We start from the raw sequence: 20216 nt of genomic DNA on the forward strand, positions 1-20216 counted from the left end.
CTGAGAGAATCACGGAGTTTGAAATAGATGTCAATGCTAAGGTGTTCCAAACAAGTTTTAAAAAGTTCACACTTAAGAAAGTGTCTCCAATTCATTAATTGCCTAATAGTGAATTCGCTTTAACGAAATACATGATATAGCAAAACAACCTGCACATGGTTACAATAATTAGCCTAAAAAGTTGACCAAAAAAGTCTGGCTAATAATACTTGAGCACCAATTCTATTCCAACACCCAAATTTAGTAGTGAGGTGGTGTTGGAAGTTTTGTCTTTTGAAATGCAATGTTAAATCAAGATTCTATCTCCCTTTTTGGGTGAAATGTAAAAAGGTGCCATGGCATCTACTGAAGAGTAATAGAGGGCTTTGGAAAGGAGTTAACAAGGGATAAAGTGGCAAAGGTGTTTTTGGAGCATGCATATAGGATCAGTAGTCAGAGATCTAAAAAAAAAAGGGACAGAGAAAGCAGACAATAGCATGTGTAATGAACGGAGACAAAAAGGTAGAGCATTTGACAGAGTGACAAAAAATTACAAATTTGTTTCCCAGAGTGAGAAATCAAGAATTGGTGTGAATCTTTTATTCGCTATTCAGTCATGGTAGTATAATGCTCCTTGCTGACAGGAGCATTGGACAAGTGAAATCTGGCTTGACAAACTATTAAACTTTATTTTCTTTGTCTTTTGGTTACCATGGTGGTGAGTTATTAACACAAGACCATAAGACATAGGAGCAAAGGTAGGCCATTCAAGCCCATTGAGTCTGCTTTGCTATTCAGTGAGATCAGGTTGATATGATGCTCTTCAACACAATTTTTCTGCTTTTGTTCATAACTCTCGACTCTCTTGAAAGATCACAGCTCTATGGATAATATATGTAAAAACAGTCTTGATAGCATTCTGCAGTACAGAATCCGACAAACTGACTAGCCTCAGAAGAAATTCCGGTCTTAAAATGTGCAACCCCTTATTCTGAGATCAAGGTCAAAATCGTGGAATTCTCTCCCCGAGGGCATTGGGGGTCAACATAGGGCAGGTGGACTGCAGCAGTTCATGAAGGCAGCCCACTACCCCCTTCTTAAGGGCAACAAATGCTGGCCAGCCAGCTACATCCACGAATAAATAAAAATATGCCCTCTCATCCTAAACTCTCCCAGAAGAAGCAGCAACATTTCCATATCCACCTAGTCAATCCCCAAAGAATCTTTTATTTTTCAATAAGGTTGCCTCTCAATGCAATATTCTCTTGAGGTATGGTGGCTGTAGCCACCATATGGGATTAATCCCATGCAATTTGTATGTAGCTCAAGCAAAACTGCAGAGATTGTTATCTGGAGGTCCTACATTTTAAATTTATAAAACTACCACTGGTGGTCACAGCGGGACCTTTTCCCTGATCCTACCAGTCATTTATTCCCAAATCAGATACAGTTACTGTGTTAGCCCCTCTATTTTCTCTCCAGCTGGAGAGAAACTGTACAACAGAGTAAGCAGTGAGTAATCAGTCCTGTTGTTCTTTGCTATACAAAATTGCACATCTATAAATACCAAAATAGATTTGTTGAGTTAAACTTGCCATGCAGGAATTCAAGGATGCATCACGTTGCTTTGATAAGCACATCTGCAGCATGTCACCATCCAGTTGTTCAAACTCAAGCTCAGGAATTCAGCTTGAGGAATGTTGGAGCCACTGCAGCTTGTATAGAAGACTGAAGTGATCAGTCCACAATTACTAAATTTCAGGAGTACAGTAAGTGAAAGACCATTCAGCAGGTTAGAGAGGCAGGCAGAGGAGGAACCTTTCTGAAGAATAGTTTCCTCAAACTGACTTTTGTAACTGAACAGTTTTGGGTGTGACCATAGAGCAGACTACAGTCCAGAACACAACCATAAGGGTTTCAGGGAAATTCAAGACTGATAAGTATTCACCTTGACATGCAACATGCATCCCTGCTGGTCAAAATGGTAACTGGTGGTAATTGGCTGGGGAATTTAAATTTAAAATCTCTTGCCTCCATTTTTAGCGAGCCAAAATGGGTTTGCTCAACATCAGGCCAGAGATGTCTTGCCCCGGCCTGAGTAATGTAACTATACTGACTAATGTCAAAAAACACATCTGGTACACCAGTGTCCTTTAAGAAAATGAACTCTGCTGTTTTTACACTATTTGGCTTATATAGGACACCAGACAGCAAAGGGGCTGTCTCAACTTTGGCTTGCTGGGATATTTTAGAGCACTCAATTGTAAGTGGCTGAACATGAAACTATAGACGAGCTCTAAAATAGAGATAGAGATAATGAGGATCAAAGAGGGAGTAAGAAAATAGATTAGTCAATGACAAAAAAAAAAGCCCAACTAGTATAATAAACAGTTAGCAAGTAGAACAATGGACTGATTAGGGAGTTAGAAGTAAAAATCTTCATGAAAGATGGGAACAGGGAAATCTAGAAGAAAAATAAAGGCCATATGACACCATCTATAAAATAAAAAATCTAAACTGAGTATGGCAGTAAAAAGGATCCAGGAAAGAAACACCCATCGAAAAGCAGCGACATTGGCCAGCAAGGGCATGAAGAAAGTGACACATTCTATTCTTTTAGCAATGGAAAACAATCACACTAATCAGGCACCTGTTATATGCCCTGACATGCTCTATAGCTGAAAATGTGTTGCTGGTTAAAGCACAGCAGGTCAGGCAGCATCCAAGGAACAGGAAATTTGACGCTTCGGGCCAGAGCCCTTCATCAGGAATCTGATATGCTCTATACCCTATCACTGTTTGACTTCAGTTCCTTTTTCTTCCATTCAGAAATTAGAGAGCTCTCTCCCCAATAATATTGTGGTTCTACCTATAGAAAATGGGTCACAACTCCAGGAGTTGCTAAACACCATCTTTTCAAGGACAATGAGGGATGGGCATTAAATGCTGGGCCAATCAGCAATATCCATTGCAAATGCATGCGTTTTTAAAAATTAGCACATTAATGGTTGATAAAAATTCTGCTTGGGCAGTATTGTATGCCTGTTTCACTGAATGTTCTTAACTATTATCAGTTCTTCATAGTACACTCCCAGCTGTTGGCTGCTTTGCATGTGACGTACATTCATTAGGTGTTTATTTCTATACTGACCATCCTATAACATCCAGCTTTATATGCAGTAAATGATTTCACTGACCTGTATATTGCAGAGCTGATATCGTTTAGGAGTACCATTACAAGTCTGGTTATCAGCTCCCAACACTGCAAGCCTTCTGCTAAATAAAACACAACAACATCATATTATATTCAGGAATCTTGTGGTGCAAGGTAAGTTTGTATCTTTGTTTGTCCCATAAAAGCACTCCAAATAAACAAACAAATTCAAAATTGAATAGCATACATTAAATTTAAATAAATACAACTAATTTACATTCACTAGAAATAATTTTCATAGAAAGAGTAAATGAAGCCAGCAGCATTCCTTTCAATAAAATGATGTCATTCTAAAGAAGGACAGTTAAGACTGTGGGCTGGATTTCCTTTAATGTTGGTTGAGTCAAAATGTGTGCACAAAAGTGTGGTTCTACCTCCCATCCAAAGCACAAAAGGACCACCTCCAATCAGCTCTTTCCTTGGCTGTCACATTGACAATGTGGCTAACGCTGCACATATAACTAAATTCTCACCTATCTACCAGTCTCTCCTTTTCCAGGTGGATGTTGGCAATAGATCTAGGATGGAGGCGATGGAGATCCCAAATCCTAATAGATTGCAAGGACTTGGCAGAGGCATGCTCTTCTGTCAGTTCTGAAGAAATTTTGACAGAACCATGGCTCATTCATACGGTCCTTCAGGTTCTGCTTCTGCTGCAGCAGCAAGATTTTCTTAGTATCCTTACTATCCAGCTATCCTTAGTAGCCACACACGCAGATGACAAGCAACATGAATTCGACTGGGACAGCACTATTATAGGACAAGCCAAACAAACAGAACAGCCAGGGAATTCCTACAGGCATGGCACTCATCCACAGATTCAAATCAATAAGCACATCAACCTGGACCCAATATACCGACCACTGCAATGGACCAGCTGAAACTGACAACCAGAAGCAGCAGATTCAAACCACTACAAATGGCGGAGGAAAGATCACAGCAGCGCTTCACAGGAGGCTCCCAAGCACTGAGGATGTCACCTAGACGGGAGACGAAACGTCTGTAACACAAATTCCCAGCTCGGCGAACAGAACCACAACAAGATTTTCCAAACAAATGAGACAGATCTATTGGATGGTGAAATTTCTGCTTAGACTCTGGCTTACGGAAACAGGACTCCGCTCCGAAACATGACAGCACTGGGAAACAGGTCTTCTACCTTAGCATCAATTATTTCATTGTTACTCAGTCTAAAGAAAACACAAGCCCTTAGCATCACCTGTACTTGAAGAATGCCACAAATGATTAAGTTTCCACACTTAAGTTCCCAGTATTCATTTCTATTTAATTTTGAGTTCACTGAATAAATGACAGTCAAGCAGCTATGGCAAACAGCTATGTCAAATAAAATAAAAAGCAGAAAACAAGCTCCATGTTTGCTATCCTTCGGTTTAAACCTATGTGTTTACTATATGGTTGAAATGGTATTAAAGCTTTATTCTCTATTTGCGATAACAATTCCTTTTTCTCTATCTCATGTACTGCAAGACCTCTAAAAAGTACTTTACAGAGCAAAGTAAAAACAATGCCAGTTAAGAAAAGGAAACAGTCAAATTTTCACGATGAGAAACTAGAGACATTGGAAAACCTATGATGGAGGAGGCCAATCAGCCCATTGTGTCCATGTCAGACTATATAACAAGAGGATGAAAACATTTTTAAAAAGTATCCGGTCTCTGCCACATTCCAGGCGCTGAAGTCCAGCCATCCACCACCTGCTGGATAAAAACAAATTCTATTCCCCTCCAAAATTTTATGATGTCCTTGGTTATTAGTTTTACTAATGAAAACAGGTTTATTCTATTCATCCTGCAGGTGCTGCACTGGAGGCTGCTACCTAAGAGTCCATGGTGGTCGGGGCAAGATATTGGCATAGATAGAGGATTGGCGGACTGTAGAAGGCAAAGAGTAGATATACCATCTTTTTCAGGATGGTAGCTGGTGACTAGCAGATTTCAGCAGAGATCCATGCTGGGTCTACAACTATGTAAATAAGGAGCTGAGAGCATGGTTGCCTCATATACAGATGACACAAAAGAGGTGAAGGGACAAGTAATGTTGAGGAAGTAGGAAGGCTGTAGAATGGGCAGGCTAGGAGAGTTGGCAAAGTTGCAGATGGAATAAAATGTGGGAAAGTATGAAGTTATGCACCTTGTAGGAATAATAGAAGTATAAATGATTTTGTAAGTGGGGAAATTTGAAAAAAAACTTAGGAATTTAAAAAAAAAAATCAGGATTCTCTCAAGGTTAATAGACAGGTTCAGTTGGTGGTTAGGAAGGTAAATGTGGAGATGTTGCTATTCCCACCGATTGTGGTCTACAGATCAGGAAGTGGAGGATCCAGTTGAAAAGGGTGGAGCAGAAACCTGGTTCTCAAGAGTTGAGATTTGTTTGGTTAGAATTAGTGTCGAAGGCAGTACTGTAGTTAATGAATAGGAGCCTGGCATTGGTATCCTTGCTTACCAGATGTTCCAGGGAAGAGTGTAGGGCCAGAGAGATGCCACCTACCGTGGACCTGTTGTGATGGTAAGCAAATTGCAAGGGATCAAGGAAGGCTAGGAGGCTAAAATTAATGACTAACCTATCAAAGCAGTTCACAAATTATGGAGGTCAGAGCCACTGGGGAAGGTAGTTATGGAGGCATGTTAAGTTTTCTTTGGTACCAGGGTGATGGTGATCTTCTTGAAGCACATAGTGACTTCAGATCATAGTAAGGGGAGGTTAAAAGATATCAGCAAGTACTCCTGCCAGTTAGTGCCATTCTGTACAGTAATCTGGTCCCATCAAATCCAGAGAAGGTTTCAATCCTGGTTGTGATGGTTCGTTTCCCCCATCACCATTGGCTCTTTTAGTTTTGCCATGATGGGATCTTTGTGCCCACTGATATTGTCAGTGGTGACCAAAAGGGAGTCTAGAAAATTAAAAATCAGAACTGACTCTTCCAGGGGAAGCACAGGTGGTAATCCACTAGTGAGAGGCAGCTCAAAGCACCTACATTGGATGGTATTCCAATTTGTAATTGTAAGCACTGAGAATAAAGTGCCTACCACAGCATTCCATTCTTCAAGTAGCCCGTTACTATTATGAAGTTATGTTCATCAAGGTAGTAATGGTACTTTCTCACACCAAAGATGAAAAACCTTCTGTCTTTACTTGGGCATCTTTGCATTTGATATCAGCCAAAGTCTAGGAAGCAAACATTATTGGATGTTCCTCTCTGTTGGGATATCAGAGTGCCAACGCTACCCCAACAGCATACAGGGAGGCACTGCATGTCAGCACCATCTCCCTTGCAATTGCAGTGGGCCAACACCTTCGAAGACAATAGCTGCCTTTTCACTTTCCTAAAGGCTACTTCTTGGCTATGTGACCATTTCAAAGGCTGACTCTTTTTTAATAACAGGCATAAGTGTGCCAAGATGGAGGTGAGGTTATTTATGAATTTCCTGTAATAATTCACCAACACAAGGAAAGACCTAACTCCTGTACATACGTGGGAGCTGGGCACTTGGATTGCACTCACTTTATCTTCCAACCTGTGTAACACAGTCTTGTTGGCTCTCGATGAAAAGGACATGGTGCTGGAAAAGCACAGTAGGTCAGGCAGCATTTGAGGAGCAGGAGAGTTGACATTTTGGGCAAAGCCCTTAGTCACATTCCTGACCTTTTCCTGCGCCACCCTTTTCCGCTCTGACTCTCCTGCACCCGCAGTCCTCACTTTCTCTGTAGCCCAAGAGGATCATTTGGAGTAAGTGGAATACACAATTTTCCCCCTTTTAAAGGCACGTGGTTGCCTGGGAGAAATACTTAAACACGATGTCCAAGTTCCCCAAGTGCTGTTTACTCATCTTCCTGGTTATCAGTACAGCATCCAGATAAATGGCAATCTGGAGTAAACCTTGTAAAATGTTCTCCATCTTCCACTGGGAAAAAAAAGATACAGAATGATACCTCAAAATGGCAATCTCAAATGGTACAAACCCTTATGGACATTCATTATGGCATAAGTCTGGGAATCCTCATCTAACTGCAAATGCAGGTAAGCATGGCTCACATTCAGTTTTGTGAAAGCTCTCCCCAATGTTTCAAACCTCATGAACTGCAAGCAAGGATGCCCAGTCATGGTATATTGGTGAGACCAAGCAGATGCTACAAAAGCTAAATGGTTGTGTAACAAAGTTGACAGACAGGAATGTTCCCTCCCAGACAGTGAGCACTCCAGCAGTCAAGGACATTCAGCCTCTGATAAGTGTCCTCCAAGGTGGCCTTCGAGATAGACAACAACTACAAGCCAAGTTCCATATGCATAAAGATGGCCTCAACCATGATCTTGGGTTCATGTTGTGCTACATGTAACCCTACCACACTATTCTCCATTTGTAAAATCTTCCTTATTGTCCTGTTTTGACACCATCACCTTGATACATTGTTATGATCTCACTACCTTAGAGATTGTAGAGTTTTAGAGTACTTGTTGGACCCTCAGCATGTGATTTATACCTATAATTTTATTCCAGCCATTAGGTTTGTCCCCAGCACCACCTCATTAAACATTTTTTGAAATTATCACTGTCTCAATAAATTGGATTATAGGTCATTCCTTCACTTACTATTCAGCTGCTGACACTTTACTTACATGATGTAACACTTTCGATCACCTGCAAAAGACTTATTATTCAGCCTGTTGACAAGCCAATCTCACTGTATGGATGATCTTTTGATCTGCTTATAAACTCTCTGTGCGCTTCTCTTCACTTGGAGAAGGAGTAGCACCCCAAAAGCTTGTAATATCAAATAAACCGGTTGGACAAAACCAGGTTTCATGTGACTTCTGACCATTTAGTCAGACATTTTTGATTGTCTAGTGACATCAAATTCAGAACCAATTGAACTGTTCCAAGCCACACATAAGTGGCCTTTCCTGGATAGTGGCCTATCAGTTTTTGTCAGATCTCGCAGGCCTTCTTTGCTGTCTGGAATCAGCATACTGATAGTAATAGCTTGCCAGCTTGTATTCTGAAGAACATTTGAGCCATTTGACCAAGGCTTAGCTTTGTTGTGGGGTTTTACTGTAGGCTGACCTAGGATATGCTCCATATGAGGCTCTGCAAGTGCCTTCACTCAAATGGCTTTCCCCAACCTCAGACAAGTGAGGGTGTCCACTTCCATTAGTATGCACTGCAGCTATCATGCTCCACTTGCTGCATTGTCTACTGGCACAGATTGTGATGCCTGTTTTAAGTCCAGTTCGGCTTCAGCTAGCAGGTGCTTTTGTGTAGTTACATCAATAATCCCACATACCAAACATCTTTCAGCATCTTCAAATCAGGGTTAACCCAGAATCACATGTCTCTGCCAGTCATCTTAACCGCCTCAGAAATCCTGATACAGATTCCCTGGTACTCGAACTATCAAGTAAAATCAATAAAATCTCAGAAGTGGGGAGGCTTGGAGTCATGATATTCCTTAACTAAACCTGTATTGAAAGGTTCTCGTATCTGCTGCCTTAGGGAAAGTTAGGTTTCTAATAACCAAAAATGCTGTGCCTCCCAAGCAGATGAATTACTCGCTGCTTTTCATCTACAATGTAATTTGCCCAGAAAGAAATAATGTATTCTTTCCTCATGCTATTCCCACTTTTTGACAGCAGAATCAAGCTTCCCAAATAAAGGTATGATGCCAAAAATGCTGACCCCGACTCAAAGAATGCGGTGAACAATTTCTCTTCAGCTTACTGCTTTCTCCGGTCACCACTGAAATAACTGCACAGAAACTAGCATCCCATCACCATGTCACTCTTTCCCATGTGCACATTACAAGGGCACTGACCAGCCAGCTCAGGTATTCCTAGAACGAGAAGACGCAACCTCCTGTTTGTGCCAGCCAGAGCTCCGACTGGCCCAGGTTAACAACTTCAAATCGAAAATCTCAGTCATTGCAATCCAACAGTCCCTTGTTTCAAGCACGATGGTCTCCCAGCCTTGAATAGTAGTGTGTGTCCCACTGAAATACTGCTATGTAGAACAATTAATTCCCTATAGATTAAGGAAAAAAAAAATCTGCATAGATTCTGTACTGTCACATGGGAAGTAGGTGAAATTATGGGCTGCTATCTGCAGAAAAGGCCCTAGGACAATCTCTGAAAACTGATATTGACAACAGACTGAAGAAAGTCTTGACTGGAGTCACAAGGTTCTGTAACATCTGAGATTAAGACAGTCACCAAATCAGCTGGAGAGAGATGAACAATGTGGCCATTACAGCTTCTTTAAGCCTTGGAATGTGTGAAGAAACCACATCTCAAATGAGAGAACTAGGTCCAACAGCAAGATTAGAAACAGAGAAGCCATTAAGAGTACAAAGTGAGGGTATAAAATTATTTTAAAAAAGTGCACAGTTGTATCACTCGTATCAGTTGTGTGTCCTGAGTTTCTTCCAACCTGATCTAACTGCAGACCGTTTCCTCTACAGCTGTGGTGGAAGGAGCTCATCCTGTAGTTGGCCTGGAAGACTTGGGCATCATTTAGAGGACCATTTCGCCCTACTTGTCTTAGAGGTAGAAGTCACCCACCTTGGCTGACTTTGACAGTCTTTGGAATCACAAACAGCTGTGTGGAGGAGAGATAAGATATCTCTGGATGCCTGGTGAAGCAGCTTCTGGAGGGTCTGTCGCCCCCTTCCTTTGGGAGCCCGTGAATGGAAGGGCCAGCTCAAGATCCCTAATCAGTAAATTGTGCATTATGTAAATAAGTACTAACTAATAGTCATAGGGAGAAAGTGAGCACTTCAGATGCTGGAAATCAGAGACGAAGAGAGTGGTGCTAGAAATGCAAAGCCAATCAGGCAGCATCGGAGGAGGAGAATGGACGTTTTGTACATCAGGTTCCTGATGAAGAGCTTGTTGATGCTCCTGCTCCTTGGATGCTGCCTGACTGGCTATGCTTTCCCAGCACCATACTTCCATTTTGAAGACAACTTTAGAATGACAAGAGTTGAGTCCTGAACCAACATGGGCTTTTGCCCAAAACGTCAATTTTACTGCTCCTCGAATGCTGCCTGAACTGCTGTGCTCTTCCAGCACCATGAAGCCAGATTCTGAATAGACATAACATTTGACAAAACAGAAATCTAGTTGCAGATGGAGGGGTAGCACTATTAAGGATGGGTTGTGCAACAGTTAAAGATCATATTGGGTCAGAAGATCAGGATGTAGATTCAGACACAGAATGCTAAGAAACGGAAACATTTCTGGCAGCATCTGTAGAGACAGCCAATTATGGCTCTTCTTTGGAACGGATTTACTTTGGGTCAAGAAGTGGAACGGAAAAGGAATGAGTGGTTTACAGGCTAGTTCAATAGTGACCATCACGTGAGATAAGTATAGAAGAATCAATTGTGGTTTCTTGCGAAATAAAAAAAGGTGGCAATAATCATGGGTGACTTTACCCAACACAAATGCAAAAAATAACATTGGCAGTAGTAACCTGGATGTAGAGTTCATAGGATGCTTCCAAGATTGTTTGAAAGAAACATGTCTTGTCAGTTCCAAAACAGCAGGTTATAATTAAAACTTGGTATTCTGTAATGTGATGTTTTAAATAAAACTATTGATCAGAGCTAACACTCCACAAGGTAGCGGTGAGTACAATATTATTGAATTTTACATCCAAATAGAAAAAAAAGGAGAAGACAGTTGAAGACTAGTATTTAAAATCTAAATGAGGACAGTGTAGATGTTCCAGCTGTGCAGGCTGAAATAAGTGAGCACCTCAGGCTAGGGGATAGATCAAAGAGTGAGAAGACGTAGCCATTTAAAGAAATATTTCAGAATACACAGATCATGTAGATTCCTACTTCAAAGAAACTCTAAAAGTGGGAGGACCAGCTATCAGAAGTATTAAAAAACAAACAAAATCAACCTTGATCTTACTGGATAACAGCAGGCTCAAGAGGTCTACTTTTGTTTATTTCGCATGTTACCTCTTTTCACCATTGTGATTCATATTTTTATTTGTTAAGTTTGGATATTTGAATTTGTGACATGGATTTTGAGTGTCTTGAACGAGTTAATTAACTGGTTTCTTTCACCACGGTGATTTTTTTAAACATTTGAAAGGAGCTCGCTTTCAGGATGGAGCTTTTATTTAGCACAGGTTTTAGGACCCAGTGAAGTATACAACTGTACATAAGTGGTTTTTGTTAGAAATTTCTGGAAACTTTGGGGAAAACCCCTATTTCTTAAAAAAGTGTTCTGCAGATGTTTTCACACGTAAAGTTACTCCTGAGAAAGGGGGAAGATTGTTTTTCTTCAAAAACAATTAGATTACCTCAAAAGTAGGGAGTTAGTAATAGTTACAAACCAAAAGTGCATGGATAAAACCTTGAACTCATCCAAATTGGAGAACATTTTAGCTCTGGGTGTATGACAACTCCAGGAGAACACAAACTAAGCTGGGAATACAAATCAAACCAAATCCACAGATTTAGCGAGAGGGATTTTATGGGATGAGGACTGAAAAGGGATTCAGGAGAAAAGTGGAGCGGGGTGCTGTACCATTTAGAACATAACAGCACAGTGCAGGCCCTTTGGCCCTCTGCTGCACCAATCTGTCATACCAATTTGAAGCCCATCTAACCTACACTATTCCATGTATGTTCAAATACTTGTCCAATGACAACTTAAATGCATTTAAAGTTGGTGAATCTACTACCATTGCAGGTAAAACATTCTATACCCATACTACATCTGTCCTATATCACTGGGGGTTTGGGATCTGTTAAAAAAGTGCAGTGATGAATGGGATTTTATTTTCTAATTTGAAACCATTTCTTTTGCTTAAAAAAATTTAATGATCATCCCCGTGCAACTGCGTGACAGTTTTCCTGCAACGTGATAAGGGAGCAGGGCAGATTAAATTTGATGGAACAGCAAGGGAAGACGAAATGCAGATTGAAGAACATTTAGGAAGACTAGATGAGCAAGAGCTGTTCAGTGGACATGATGCACACTGTACTAAGGATGTGGTCCATAAACTTTGATGCAGTGCAAGAGAGACATCTCCACGTTGGATGTGTATAGTGTCATGGACTTTGTTTGCAGAAACAGTTTAACTTGCAGCTTGTGTCACATGCTTACCTTGGAGGGATAAATATTCTTAGTGGTGAATAAGATTGTTAAAAGTTAAAAATCACAACACCAGATTATAGTTCAACAGGTTTATTTGGAAGCACTAGCCTTCAGAGCACTGTGCCATCAGGTGATTGCAATCTGTTAATGTATCATGTAAAGTTTCATCATACTGTCTATTAAAGATGTAAAAAAAATCACTGCTGCAGCTGTCAGTCAAAAGTAAAAATCAAAGTTATTGTTAGACTGTCAGGACATCTGGCTTAGCCTTGGAAAAATGTGCTCCTGCAATTTTAATAGGCATTATTGTCAACACTTCTTAAGGGATGTTACAGAGGAGGTCATTATAACCCAGCTTTAAAAAAGCTCAAAAAAAAAACTTATTGATTAACAGGTTTAAAAAAGGTTCTAAAAAATTTACCAGATTGGTATTTACTTGGTTTAGTAACAGGCTAACAAGTTGATTGGTTTGAGGACTTTTTCCCCTGAATCAGGTATTTATGAACAAAAGTGGTATCAAATTGTGATGAGTATAACTTTATTTTCAACATCTACACAATTCCTATGATCTACCCAAGGTGGATGTTAGGGAAGTATCTATACGAGTAATAGAAGACAGCCTGGCTATTGTTAGAGGTAATGGAAGGTCAGAGCTAGATGGCAAAAGTATTTTAAGTAGGTTGCCTTGGCACTCATCCATGCTCACAACTGCCTCTGAACTAATGTATGGAATTAGCAGGCACAACTTGTGCCTGCAGCTGCACACCACCCCAAGAAATTGTGCACATGGATTGGGTCTGCCAATGTTAGACAATTGTTGACTCTTATCTTCCCACTTATATCTCTAAAATCTAGCCCAAGGTAGTCAAAACTGAAAATGTGTTGCTGGAAAAGCGCAGTAGCACATTTTCAGCTCTGATCTCCAGTCCTTGCTTTTTTCTCAAGGTAGTCAAAAGCCAACCAACATCTTCAGGCTCCACAGATAAGTTAGCTTTTGGTTTTCAAGTCGGTCTTACTCTATTCTTAATTAATCTCATGCTCCTGAGTGTTTTGAAAATATTCAGGGAATTTCCTTGCTAATAAGCTTATGGCTTCTTTTGCTTTATTTTTTTTTTAAATAATTGTTAGTTCTCTAGGATCTTTGAATAGGAGTTTTTGGGTTCTGACTCAAGGAGTTTTTATTTGCCTTTTAACATATGCTGTTTGACATCTTGAGGAAAAAAAAGGGGCTAGATTTGTGTTCTACACTTTCTTTTCAAAAATAAAATGAACTATTGAACCCTCTTTAGATGGGGTTAAAGAACAGAGTTAAAAACAAAAATGAATGCATTTGTGGAGCTATAGGAAAACCATAGGAATTAGTCTAAATTGGTTGTTCTTTTGAAAGAGTCAGAACAGGAATGACAGGTTGAATGATCACTTCTTTCCCCATATAAAACTTTATTACTTTAAAAGTTCCAATTTTGAAAAGAGGAAAGAAACAGTAGTTGCCAGCTAGAGAGGCGCAGACTGCTTGGATGTAGCAGTAAATAAAAAAAAAGTTACCCACAAAAGGATACTGGAGTTTTAAAAAAGCAGCAATTTTGGTTGCAAAGGCACGGAGAAAAAAACTACTATGCAGTAGTTCTTAATTTCAGGTGACAAATGGATTTGTCAATTTTCAAAGTGATTAAAAATTGCATTGTGGCACTCAACAAACCATGCAAGAAAAACAATTACCACAACCATGAAGTGATAAGTGTTATTCTGACAGGATGAAGCACCAAATAAAGTAGAACTAAACTGGTGGACTAGTCACTCAGGATACCCCTTTATGCCCTTCAGGGGGTCAGGTGAATGTTGGCACAACAAAAAGCACAGAGAACAGCCAGTGGAACCATAAGTAGCAAGAGAGATAAATGAAGTGTTTATGGACAATTTGCATATAACTTGACATTCAGTTATAACCAACAATTTAAGCTACCATTTCCTTTACAGATGCTGATTGATCAGACATTCATTGAGCAATTACAGTTCTTTACCGATAAGACATTTTGTCAATGATAAAATAAACATTGCCTCCATATTAACATTTATCTCTACCTTTGTTGCAGGCAATGTCTTTCCTGTGTTTTGATGCCTCCTCCGCAAGTCCGGGTGCATCCTGTCCACTTGGCCCATTCACCCCACCAAAAGGCAGTATTGTCTAATCCTTCTAAACTATTAGAGGTCTGTGTCACTTGCTAGGAGAAATAAAACAATATATTTATTCAAAATTATATTTCTTTTTAAGTTAGGCTGAATTTTTACTTGCACAGGTAGTTTGTGAGCAGATGGGGGTTAAAAGCATGATGGGGGTTCAACTCTAAAATCCTCACTTAAGGCATGTTAACTTCAATATGCAAAATGCTCAATTACAGCAATGTTTAGAATTTAATCTGGAGTGAGGTTTCCCAGAACTTTCCAGTAGAAGCATAGTGAGGATGCAGTAGTAATTAAGAAGAATGAAAACATTTACAGAAAAAAATGCTGAAGACCCAAAATTACTTAAACTTCACAATTTGGTGTTTCTTGCTTGATTGTATGAAAAATTTTGTTCAATTGTGCTGATAACTGCTTTCTCAAATTTGGAAATTTGATTATTTTGGGTGCTGCTAATGGTATGCAACATTGTAGAGGTTTTTGACCTGGATGAGGAATAAAACAAAAAAGTCTTCATATATTTGGAGACTGAAGAGGGGGAAAGAAAAGGGGTGATGTAGCCAAAGCACTAGCACTCATTGAGCACTGGTTGCTCAGGGTGTACTCATTGGAGGCACCATTTTAGATTCAATTAGTCCACCAATTTGGCAGCAACACATGACAGCCCTGCAAGCAACCAAGCACCCCTTTCAAACATTGTTCATTGTCAATTTATGCTCCACTTGTTACAAACAAGTGGACTTGCCTAGCTACCAAAAATAGCAACACAAGTGTTATGGGAATCTGTCTGCATTGGTGTTCACATTCCCAAGTCAGGCCCACATTTTTTTAATATTACTTAGTGTGGAAACAGGCCCTTCAGCCCAACAAGTCCACACTGACCCACTGAAACGCAACCCACCCAGACATTTACCCCATTCACCCAACATCACGGGCAATTTAGCATGGCCAACTCATCTAACCTGCACATCTTTTGGACTGTGGGAGGAAACCTGAGCACCTGGATGAAACCCACGCAGACATGGGGAGAGAATGTGCAAACTCCACACAGTCTGTCGCCTGAGGTGGGAATTGAACCTGGCCTCTGGTGCTGTGAGGCAGCAATGCTCACTACTGTACCACCGTGCCACCCACAACATGGTGGCAAAAAAAAAATGGCATGATGACATTGTGTCAGCAATACAAATTGTCTGCTGAGTTTAAATCGTGCTGGCTAATTTGAACCAAACTTTGGGCTGTACTACTGTGCCACACATCCCTTTTCACTAATTGGGTCTTCTTCCCACCAGACAGCTGTTAACAATTAATTTGGAGATGCCGGTGTTGGACTGGGGTGTACAAAGTTAAAAAATTACACAACACCAGGTTTAAATGGAAGCACACTAACATTTGGAGCGATGCTCCTTCAGCAGGTGATAGTGGAGGGCTCGAGCGTAACAGAATTTATAGCAAAAGTTTAAAGTGTGATGTAACTGAAATTATACATTGAAAAATTGATTGTCTGTTAAGGCTTTCATCACAGGGACCTGTAGGGGAGCAACCAAAGAAGGTGTCAACATGGACCCCACCAGAGGGCTGCTGCCCTGGGCTTGACATGTATGCTCAAACTGTCAGGAAATATATAAATGCCAGATTCAGCTGTACCCACCAGGTAGAGCAAAACATCACCCATTCACAACAACGCCATGCAGGCTCTCAAAAACCAATGATAACATTGTCATCAAACCAGCAGATAAAAAGGAGGAGCCATTGTCATTCAGAATAGAACAGATTTCTGCAAGGAAGTGTACCGACAACTGAACAACCAGGAACACTACAGGCAACTACCAGCTGATCCGACCAAAGAGAATTAAACACACTGATCAGAACTTTGGATCTAGTCCTTCAGAGTTCCCTACATGCCCTCATCCCACATACTTCTCGTGTAGGCGACTGCTACTGCCTTCGAAAAAAGGTACACAAAGCCAACATACCAGAATGTCCCATCGTGTCGTGCAATGGGAGAATCTCTCTGGCTATGTGGAAGGCATCTTGAAACCTATTGTACAGGGGATCTTCAGCTTCTGTCTTAACTCTATGGATTTCTTACAGAAATTCAGCACCCACAGACCAGTCGAACTGGGAACATTCCTTGTCACGGTGGACGTTTCTGCACTCTACACCAGCATCCCTCAATGATGGCATCACAGCAGTAGCCTCAGTACTCAACACCAACAATTGCCAGTCTCCAAACACCATCCTACCACTCAGCTGCTTTATCCTGGATCACAACATCTTCATCTTTGACAACCAGTTCTTCATCCAGACACAGAACAGCCATGGGGATCAAATTTGCACCCCAATATGCCAACATTTTTATGCACAGTTTGAACAAGACTTCTCTATGCAGGATCTTCAACATTATACACCAGGTACATTGACAACATTTTCTTCCTCTGGACCCATGGTGAGGAGTCACTGTTAGAACTACAGTGACAGTGACATCAACAAGTTTTATTCCACCAAACTCACCATGGGCTACTCTCGACTACCTGTCTCATTCTTAAACACATGCATCTCCATCAAGGATGGAGACCTCAGCACCACACTACAGCAAACCCACAGAACCTCAATGCTATACTTCTCCAGCTGCCACCCAAAACATCAAGGTAGCCATTCCTTATGGACAAGCCCTATGCATACACTGGATCTGCTCAGAGGAGGTAGATAGACACCTGGAAGTACTCAAGGATGCCCTCAAGAACGGGGTACGATGCTCAACTCATCAACTGCCAGTTCCGAGTGCCACAGCAAGGAACAGTAATGATCCTCAGGAGAGGGACACGTGCTGCAACCAACAAGGTACCCTTCATTGTTCAGTATTTCCCAAGGGCTGAAAAATTACACCATGTTCTTCATGACCTGCAACACATTATCAATGAGGATGAGCACCTCACCAAGACCTTCCCCACACCTCCACTGCTTGCCTTTAAACAACCACCAAACCTCAAACAAACAGATCATTGTTTGTAGCAAACTGCCTGACTCTCAGGACAACTCCATACAACCCTGTCACGGTGGACGCTGCAAGACATGTCAGATTGTGGACATAGATACCACTATTATGCATGGGAACACCTCCCACCTTGTACATGGCAGGTACTCATGAGAGTCAGTCAACATTGTCTATCTTATACATTGCAGGCAAGGATGCCTGGAGGCATGGTACATTGGGGAAACCGAGCAAAGGCTACGACAACAGACAAATGGGCACCGCACAACAAACAGACAGGAGGGTTCCCTCCCAGTTGGAGAGCACTTCAGTGGTCCAGGACATTTAGCCTCAGACCTTCAGGTGACCATCCTCTAAGGTGGACTTCGGGACAGGCAGCAGAGGAAAGTGGCTGAGCAGGGGCTGATAGCTAAGTTCGGTACCCATAGGAGGGCCTCAACTGGGACCTTGGGTTCATGTCACATTACAGGTGATCACCATTGCACTATGCACAGATATTCCTACACACACACTCCCATGCGCCCCCTCAGACTTAAGACACTCTGCACTCACTACACTTTCTCACATTCAATCCCCACCCCAGACAGACACACCGACAAAGACCCACATGCACACATTGAGGTGAATTTGTACTTGCAGAGTTACATTGTACTTTGCTCAAAAACTGCATGCATTCATGTAGAACTCTTCTCTCACTTTAGATTAGAATCAATCTAAAACATTATGGCATTGACAGAACACAGGGGGCCAACACCTTCAACATTAGCTAGCTATCACCATTGTTAACAGCTAACCCGAGAATGCAACTTTTTAAAAAAGGTTTTGAGATTTACACATGAAAGTGAAACTATCACTGTATTCTAACTGATGAAAGGCTTAACAGAGTGTATAATTTCAGTTACATCACACTAAATTTTTGCTATAAATTGTGTTACAATCGAGCCCTCCACTATCACCTGCGGAAGGAGAGTCGCTCCGAAAGCGAGTGTGATGCCAATTAAACTGGTTGGACTATAACCTGGTGTTGTGATTTTTAACTTTGTTAACCATCAACACTTCATAAAATAAGCAGGGAAGCTGGGTGAGCAGACTTCTGTTCTGCCTCTCATCCCACCACAGAATAATACAGTTTCCAGCCTGCAACTCAAGAGTTAAACAGACACCTAATGTTTTAAACGTGAATAGAATCTTGTCCTTATTCTTCCTAGGTAGCATTTTCATATGATGCAATTCTAACTTCAAAAAGATTTAGCAGTCTGATTGCTGTGATGCTCTAAACTGATGTCAACATCATGTTTATATGGTATCTTTAGCATAATGAAGCATCAAGACAATTCGTAGAATGTTTCATCTTTTGATTCAAAGCAGCATTATAACACCAAGCCATACAAGTGAAACTTGAACACAAGTGGGTTTTCTAAGTAGTATTATAAAAAAAGCAAAATAGAGAGATATAGGAAGGAAATTGCTTGATGTTTGGGCAATAAAATCCCTTGTTACAGACTGGGAATTTTCTATGCCAAGACTGTAGAAGCTCTAAAATTGATCATATTCAAGTCATAAGATAGATACATTTCTGGATCCTTATCACAAGGAATTGTTGGGATACCACACAAGAGGCATTCAGGTAGATGACAGTTGGATTCAATATCCTACACCTGTTCTTGCTTTCTAAATATTATTGTCCTGCTCACCTTTTGTGGGATGGTTGAAGGTCTGGTGGGAGGTCAAAGAATGAATGAGAACTGGGAATTAAGACAGGGCAGGTGACTGTGGTGTTAGTGAGGGAGCACTTTGGGACCAGCAACCATAATTCTATTAGTTTTAAAATAGAGATGGAAAAGGATACGCCAGATCTAAAAGTTGAAGTTCTCAATTGGAGAAAGGCCAATTTTGATGGTATTAGGCAAGAATGATCAAAAACTGATTGAGGGCAGAAGTTCACAGGGAAAGGGACAACCGGAAAATGGGAAGCCTTCAGAAATGAGAGAGAGTCCAGAGAAAGTATATTCTTGTTAGGGTGAAAGGAAAGGCTGCTGGGTATAGAGAATGCCAATGACTAAAATGGAGGGTTTGGTTAAGAAAAAAGGAGGAAGCATATGTTATGTACAGACAGGATAGATCGAGTGAATCCTTACAAGAATATAAAGGCAGTAGGGGTATACGCGAGAGAAATCAGGATAGCAAAAAGGAGACTGAAATAGCTTTGGCAAATAGAGTTAAGGAGAATCCAAAGGGTTTTTACAAATACATCAAGGACAAAGGGCAACTAGGGAGAGAATAGGGACTGAGCTTTAGGGCAGAGGAGACGACCTGGGGAGTGCAGCGAGAGAGGGACTCAGATCCTTGTAGAGGGAGGAGGAGAGCTTCTTCAAGATAGGCATCCTTGATAGAGGATTCACAGGAGGTTAAGATCAACTAGGAGAAAGTGAGGAGTGCAGATGCTGGAGACCAGTGCTGGAAAAACAGCAGGCCAGACAGCATCTGAGGAGCAGGAGAATTGACGTTTCGGGCATAAGCCAGTCATGAATGAGGAAGGCTTATGCCTGAAACATTGATTCTCCTGCTCCTCAGATGCTGCCTGGCCTGCTGTTTTTCCAGCACCACACTTTTCACCTCTGGTCTCCAGCATCTGCAGTCCTCACTTTCTCCTTGAGAATAGGGACCCTCAGATCAGCAAGGCAGCCTTTGTGGAGCTGCAGGAGATGGGGAAGATACTAAAT

At 41.1% G+C, this 20216-nt stretch overlaps 1 protein-coding gene across 1 annotated transcript in view; it reads right to left on the reverse strand.

Moving 5' to 3' along the window:
* adamtsl2 (ADAMTS-like 2) overlaps positions 1 to 20216 on the reverse strand; it is a 200161-nt gene that overhangs the window by 171293 nt on the left and 8652 nt on the right. Inside the window, exons 3-4 of the mRNA XM_060841240.1 lie at positions 14403 to 14542; positions 3177 to 3252 (exon numbers count right to left, since the gene is read on the reverse strand). Of these exons, the coding sequence (XP_060697223.1) occupies positions 3177 to 3252; positions 14403 to 14542 (216 nt within the window). The remainder of the gene's footprint in view (positions 1 to 3176; positions 3253 to 14402; positions 14543 to 20216) is intronic.

Source organism: Hemiscyllium ocellatum, chromosome 21 (genome assembly GCF_020745735.1).
Source record: "Hemiscyllium ocellatum isolate sHemOce1 chromosome 21, sHemOce1.pat.X.cur, whole genome shotgun sequence".
In the NCBI taxonomy this organism is placed as follows: domain Eukaryota; kingdom Metazoa; phylum Chordata; class Chondrichthyes; order Orectolobiformes; family Hemiscylliidae; genus Hemiscyllium; species Hemiscyllium ocellatum.